Source organism: Pundamilia nyererei, unplaced genomic scaffold (genome assembly GCF_000239375.1).
Source record: "Pundamilia nyererei isolate P.nyererei 1_Seehausen unplaced genomic scaffold, PunNye1.0 scaffold00391, whole genome shotgun sequence".
NCBI lineage: Eukaryota > Metazoa > Chordata > Actinopteri > Cichliformes > Cichlidae > Pundamilia > Pundamilia nyererei.
Window position 1 is genome coordinate 346,186 of NW_005187792.1, and position 7,407 is coordinate 353,592.

The following is a 7,407-nucleotide window of genomic DNA, read 5'->3' on the forward strand; positions in this document are numbered from 1 at the left end:
GCATTTGAATTTTGATTTCAACATGACACTTTATTTAGATCTCATACATACAGAACAGAGCAGGCCTTGTTTAGCCTAACTTCATAGGCCTGGTTATAAAGAGAGAAGAAAAGAGAAAACAGCTGCACTTAAATATCTTTTCTTTTTTAAGAAATAAAGAAAATATAAAGTATAACCAAATATTAAACATATCACACAGCTTAATGAAATTTTAAACATACATTACTAATTCCTGCACTGATGAGAAAGGGCTACAGTAGATGGCTACAAAACGTTATAGGTTCATAAATATAATATAGTTTGAATACATTTGCTTTAGAGCTAAATTTATATTATTTCTTTTGAACTTAGAGTACATTATATGAAAAATACCTTTATGACCCCCAGTGCACAGCAGTTTGGTCTTTGATTTCAGTCTTTAACAAGCTGGAAGGAGCTCTATGAAGCAGGAAACAGAGGATGTGAACCCATCAGACAGGCGTAGACACGAGGTTCATGTTCCACAGTGTGCTACAGTTTGTAACTGAGCAAAAACATCACAAGCACACACAAAAGAAAACTACATTCAGATGAGTCTGAAGGTCAAATACAGAAAAAAAAGGCAAAATCATATTAAAACCATGAAAGAAACATGCTATGTTGTTACAACAATACAAATATTTTCAGTTTACTTCTTCTGGTTTCTGTAGTGTACATTGCAAAATGCTACCCAGGCTGATTGTGAAAACAATGTCATAATGCTACTGATATACAGAGATACATGACACAATGTTAAAAAAAATATTTAAAAGAAAGCAAACATGTCAAACAGATTCCTTACAAATACAAACAGCATGTATTCTCACAAAGACATTTACTGGTATGAGACCTGCTCACACCACCATTCAGTACTGCAGCGGCCCTATTCTGGTCACATGGTCATCCTCAATTTTTTATAACCAATTAAATAGTTCTCACTTGGGGGGGAAGTGGGGTTGAAGGAGTAGGGCAGGTTATTTTGATTATACTTATTATGCGATTAGTTCGGAAAATTACATTGTTAGTATGGGAATAGAACATTAGCTTGAGACTCATCAGTACAAGCCACTATGTACAGACCACCACCCAGACCTTCAACAGATGTTTGAAGACCAAAAAGAAAAGAAAAACCTTCTTATTGACTGTTATCTATCTTGGTGACAATTTCACAGGGGTTAAGGCTTAAGATGTTCATAAAGTGCTCTGTATGACAATCAAATCCTCCGCAAGTGAATGCAGAAAAAAAAACTGATTTGATACGAGTTATTTCTTGTCACACAGTCAAGTGCTACTGCCATACAGAAGGTCTCACTACAGCCCTAAGGTTTGTCCTAAACTGATCTAAGGTCAGCACAGAGAAGGCTACATTTATCAACCAGCACTGAGCTGAAACCCCCAAAACACCAAAATACAAATGACATCATTCCAAATACCCAAACTGAGTCACACTGCGATACGCTTTAGTCTGATTTTTAAAAACTAAATCTCACACAGTCTTAATACTAGCAACTTTAAAGTTTTTCTAACCAAGGTTTAGTTTTGATATTAAACATTTAGGCACTCCTGTCTGCTACACCATTACGCTACAGTTCATGGCCCACTTCACTTTTATCAAATATGAAAAATACAAATGGCTGTGACGTTAACGGCAGATGAGGACTGAAGCATGTTTCTGCGGTTTATATAATTTACAAACACACGTTCACTGGCATGTAATACGTCTCAAATGATGCGAGCTCATAACATCTTTGAATATAACATGGTTAATGAGCAATAAATTACCTCTTTAATATAACAGTTCTTTATATCTCAGAAGATACAAAATAGTACTTTACAGCTGTATATATTCTGTAAAAAAGTATATCTCGGCAGACTTTTCAGGATTAATGGAAAGGATCTTGCCGTTCGCGTTGGACCAGAAATATTTATATGTGAAGTAGAGTATGATCATGTTGGTATTAGATGCTCTGCAAGTCAGCACCCGTGTACAGCCACAAAACACTGGGGTTGACATTGATATTGGCAAAAATCAGGTATAACACAGGGAGCTTGCCCAGGCTTTTTCCAACTTTACAGCTACAGTTTGTCATTTACTTCAGTCTCTTTCTGCTGAGGTGGTCATGTTTTTCGATGCTGCTGAGGTCACATTATAATCAACTTGTGTGTGGAATTAAACTGATCGAAAGAAATAAAGCGAACACTTGAACAATTTATAACATTGATTTTTGTTGTCATTTTGAATCCAGCCTTCAGAAGGCTTTCCAACTATATTGTTCCATTATTTTTGTTCTCAACAAATTACACAGTGTGTGTCATAAAGACTTTCAGTTTGAATATTTAATTCGTCGAGATACAGCATGTGATTTAAGTGTTCCCTTAATTTTTGGAGTAGTATATCGGAGTCCATGTGAAGCTACACTGTTTTTGCGTATGTAGTGCATTGATGTGCGCATGAGTGCTGCTGCTGCTTCAGACCAAGGTGCCTGGGTCAGCACTGGGCTCCTTTGGAGTCACCTCTTGCATCTGTGGATCAGATGTCTCCTGATAGAGAGAGAACTCCATCGACCTGTGGGGGGAGGTAAAACAAGTCAATATTGCACTCCCAAAAAAATAAAAAATAAGAGAGGAAACAAATAAACACCACAAGAAGCATGCAGTAAAACCACTAAGAAATTAATTTTCTTAGGGCCCACAAAAAAAGGGGGAAAAAAGTGTGCAAGACTATAACAGAGCTTGGAGAGGCCCATCCTTGGAAGCAATCAGGAACAACAAAGAGTGTTGGCATGACGCTGCCAGCAGCAGGCGATAATGCTGACCAAGCCCAAAAAAATAAATAATAAAAAGAAAATAACACAGTGTCAGTTGTAAAAGAGGATGATAGATGGGTTGGCTGGGGGGCAGAGTGAGTGTAACAACACCAGCATCTGTTGGAAGCATTGCTGCCAACATCTAAGAAGACAGACAAATCATCTGTAACACACAGATTTCAGTAATGCATCCATGCTGTACATAACCTTAAAATCCAAGCATGAAAACAACTGTGTCTTTAGGAAAAGTGCAAGGTTTTCTGAGTATAAACATCAGCTAGTGAATCACATTTTTAAAAAAAATACTGACCTTCCATGGAGAGGGTGACCATGGAAGCTGGCTGACTGGGGTATCTGAGGCCTTTGGAGGTTAGTTGGTTCACCTTGAACAGACTGGGCCTGGTGCACCAGTGGGTGTGGGTGTGAAAGACGAGAGATCCCTGCCTCGTGACCCTTTGGGGCAGCAGTAGGATAGCCAAGAGCATTCCTTAGGTACCAGTCTCTAAGGCCCTCCAGAGCCAGGGCTTTATGCAGGCTTCTTGTTGAGTCTTCTGGAGTAGGAAGAGAAAACTGTGGGGGTCTGCGGTTGAAGGAGGGACCAGACAAATCAGTCTGGTAAGGGTGCAGGTTGGGAATGGATGATGTGGTGGTTCCAGAAACAGGAAGGGGGGACTCGTACGCTGATAGTAGAATTGCATCTTGGGGATGTTGCTGCAAAGGAATAAAAGGTCCACAAGATTTGGTTCTGGTGACCTTGACCCTGCGTAGTTCAGCTTGGGATCCTCTAAGGACCATGGGACTGTAGGGAGGTGCAGCACTGGGAAGGTGCACCTGGGAATGGGAAAATCCATTGGCATGGGGAGGCACTGCTGCAGTGGATGAGCGAGGGGAGGACATGTCTTGCCAGATCCTTCCTGTGGACTGGTACAGATGGTGCTGCACTTGCATCCTCTGCTGTTTTCCCCAGATATAGTCCATCAAAAGTTCGTTGTAGCCACCGCTTGCTCCCCTGCCACCCATAGACAGACGCATTTTGACTTGCTCAACAGAGCTGTCCACATGCCCCTCGGGGCTGCCCAAGTGAATATGCCGCAGTTTTCCATCTGTCAGTGTCTCCGAACTCTTGTAGGGCCCTCCTCTCTGCGGCATGCCGTTTCTAGGGGCTGGGTCGTCTGGAAGGCTCGATCTGTCCAGCAGGGCCTCAGAGCTGTTGCTGCGCCTGGCTCGGGAGCTGTACGGACAGCTGCGGCGGTCAGAGGAAGAACCTTCTTGAGCCAACGGAATCATGTACGGCACATCCAGGCTGCCAGACCACTGTTTCAGCCCATTTCCACCAGATGCATCTGACCTAAGATATGAGCACAGCAAATGAGCACAGCAGCAGCGCAAAGTAATCAGAGAGGAAACTAAAGAACTTTAGATACAGCAGAGTGAGTGACAGCAGCTTTAAGCTAATCCATGTAACTGAATTTCACAGAAAAGTTACCTTTTAAAAAAGGAAAATTTTTTATGCCAAAAGTCCAAAGAATTAAAAACCTTTGCTGGTAGCTGAATTTGACATTAATCGCAGTTACAACCTGAAGTCTCTGTCTTCATTTGGCTAAGTCATTAAGCCATTTCCAACCATACAGTTATCACAGGAGGCGGGAGGTGTGCAGCATCAGACAGAAGCAGCCCAGCATCACAGATTACCTGACATGAACGCTGATGGGAGCAGTTCGGGCCAACATAGGAGTTGCTGGAACACTTCTGCCTTCAACGTTAGAAGCACTTCTAGGTAAAGAGTGAGTTGGGCTGTGGAAGAAAACCAAAAAACAAAGAATCACAAGATGCAATTAGCATTTGTAACCCACACAATCCTGATCATTTACTTTTGTGTGCTTATGCTGTGAATGTAACAGAGCAGGCAGGCTGCACAGGGTCACCTTAAGATACACACCTAACAGAGCTAGTGACAGAGTTGCGTCGTGTCCTCATCTCGTAATAAATCTCCACTGGGGATAGCTTCCTGCTGATTCTGTGGTCAGGGCTGCCTGCAGTAAGTCGTGGCTGAGACAGAGATCGCTGGTCTGCAGCCACGCTCGGTGAAGACTCTGTAGGAGGAAGAACAACAAATCTTCTTTTGATGTAGTCAACTTTCAATAAAAGCCTTAAAAGTGCAATTTTTGGTGCAGAGCATTAATAACACTGCATATTCTCATGTTTTAAGAATGATGTTGGGTCAGAGGTTCAGTTATTTCTTTGGTGAATGTGGATACACACGGACACTGTTGACTCACCATTGTCATGGGATGTTGAATCTGACATGGAGCTGGTACTCTCTGACATGACAGTGTCCTCTGAAACACAAAGGATATAGGTAGTAGGGAAAGCAGCATGACACCTGGTGGCTTAGGTAAACAAAAATGCAAAAGTGCAAAGATGATGTTTTCAGCATTGTGCTATTGTTATTGTGTAGCTTTGGGGGTGGGGGGGGGGGTTGTTCTTTAAGTGTGCAGGTGTGGGATTAGTTGCCATGGTACTGTACCTGTGTGACAGCCCCGATGGACCGTTCTTTTGCTATTTGGAACGTTTCGGTCTGATTCCGAGTGTCTGTACAGAGCACCCGTGAAGATGGCTTTCATCTGCTTTCTTTGGGCAGCCTCATCCTGCTGCCAGGGAAAGTCACCCATGTTAGACTGAGTATACACACACACACACACACACACACACACACACACACACAAAACGGTACAGCTACTGCATAAACACAATTGATATTCAAGGTGTTGACTTACCTCTGCCTTGGCAATGGGCGCTAGGCCAGCTCTCCGCTGCACCAGCGGGGGTTTCTCTCCTGTCTCCAATGGGAAAGCACGTGGCAATTTCCCAGTCAGCTCCTGTAGAGGACATCGGTTAGCCCCCAGTTACTGAAATCCTTCTCACTGGCCACTGAGGTGCAAACTGTTTCATAAAGTCATAACCATTTAACGGATTACTTTAAGTCTCTTAAAAAAAATAAAAATAAAAATTCCTTAAATGGTCAAGATATGGCACGAGATATATGCCAGCAATAATTTGGCTGCGTTTAGCATTTACCTCTAAAGCAGAACCATAACTCTGCAGTTGAGAAGTGCTTCAGATGTCTAAGTAAGCTACACTGACAACAGAGCAGACAACTTCTGAATCCATAAATAGGCACACAGATAGAATGAGTCACCATCCAGCTGAAAACAGGGACGTGTTGAACAGCTGTTAAAGAAAAGCTGAGGCAGCTGCGGATTCATTAACATGCACTGACAGGCTCTCAGAAGCAATCAAGCAAAGATTTTGTCTGTGAAAAATATCCCCTTTTCAACAAGTTGTTAGCTGCAGCTGAGCTCAGATGTTCACGTTTATTCTCATTTTTACAGAAGACTTAAATTTGCTGTTAAACCACACTGCAGCTATCCACTCATCGCTTGAGGTGTACGGAGAGAGAATCTAAGCTGAGCTACGTTTCGAAGATGAAGCGAGATCGACTCACAGCTTCCTGCAAACAGACTTGTTTGAGCTCTCCCACTCTGGCGTTGAGGAGAGCCTCCAAGGCCTGCTTCCTCTCTTGCAGAGTTGCGATCCTCTCAGCCTGCAGCTTGCCATCCTGGCAGCCTTGAACATCTAGGAGGCACAACGCATGAAAGTCACTTTTGCACACAGTGAAATTCAGATGTGGACTCAAACTGGCAGTGATTTCATTAAAAACGCAATCTTGTGGGTTATGTTTATACTGTATCACAGTGTCGTGTTTTTGAAGGTGTCTGTTCTCAGAGTGCTCTGATAAGATTATCTGGCAGCTGTAGTGGCAGTATGTGAACAAAAGGTCTTCACAAAGACAGATGTTTTTTCAGCTGGCAGTTCCCTAGAGAAAAAACTGGCAGGAAAACAAGCAAGCTGATGGTTTCTCAAGCCTTTTCAGACTTGTCCACAGATGGAAGTGTGAATCCTTACACTGTGAATAGTCATCATTACTCACCAGGAGCCCCCAAACCCATGGATGTGATCAGATGTCCTTTGACCTCCATGTGATGTAATTCTGGGGACTTTACAATTCACGCTCTCAGCCACACCCTCACCTGAGAAAGAGAGATGAAGGTTTAAAATGTATCATTAGCCAGCTTTGTGTTATCTGGAGGTACAAGACACAAATATTTTAGAAATCTGCCAAAAACCTGTTTGAAATATACCCAAAGGTGAGCCAGTACACTGGACTTATGTGAGGAGTCAAGTAAATCAAATGGGCTGATTCTTATATAGCGCTTTTCTACTCTCCTGGAGCGTTTATATGCCACACTCACCGGAGCTGTTTTCTATGCTTTTTAACTAACATTCATACTCCAGTGGATGCATCAGAGAGCAACTTGGGGTTAGTATCTTGCCCAAGGATATTTGGCATTCAGACTCAGGTAGCCAGGGATCAAACCACCAACCTTCCAATCAGTAGACTGACCTGCTCTACCTCCTGAGCTACAGCCACCCCAAGCATTACATCCAATCACTGAAACTAATTTTTCGGTTCAAGTAACATGAAGTAACTGTAACTGAGCACTGGAAATAGCAGCCACAG

At 42.6% G+C, this 7,407-nt stretch overlaps 1 protein-coding gene across 2 annotated transcripts in view; it reads right to left on the reverse strand.

Annotated features, from left to right (window-relative positions):
- Positions 1-204: 204 nt before the first annotated feature.
- Positions 205-7,407, reverse strand: part of ccdc120b (coiled-coil domain containing 120b) — a 13,878-nt gene continuing 6,675 nt past the window's right edge. Inside the window, exons 2-10 of one of the 2 annotated variants that reach the window (XM_005752937.2) lie at positions 6,817-6,916; positions 6,331-6,461; positions 5,603-5,704; positions 5,353-5,473; positions 5,105-5,164; positions 4,765-4,918; positions 4,518-4,619; positions 3,136-4,173; positions 205-2,584 (exon numbers count right to left, since the gene is read on the reverse strand). In XM_005752937.2, coding sequence (XP_005752994.1) covers positions 2,488-2,584; positions 3,136-4,173; positions 4,518-4,619; positions 4,765-4,918; positions 5,105-5,164; positions 5,353-5,473; positions 5,603-5,704; positions 6,331-6,461; positions 6,817-6,865 — 1,854 coding nt within the window. In that variant the 5' untranslated portion in view covers positions 6,866-6,916 and the 3' untranslated portion in view covers positions 205-2,487. Of the gene's footprint in view, positions 2,585-3,135; positions 4,174-4,517; positions 4,620-4,764; positions 4,919-5,104; positions 5,165-5,352; positions 5,477-5,602; positions 5,705-6,330; positions 6,462-6,816; positions 6,917-7,407 lie in introns of both variants that reach the window. The other variant, XM_005752936.2, reaches the window with a different exon arrangement.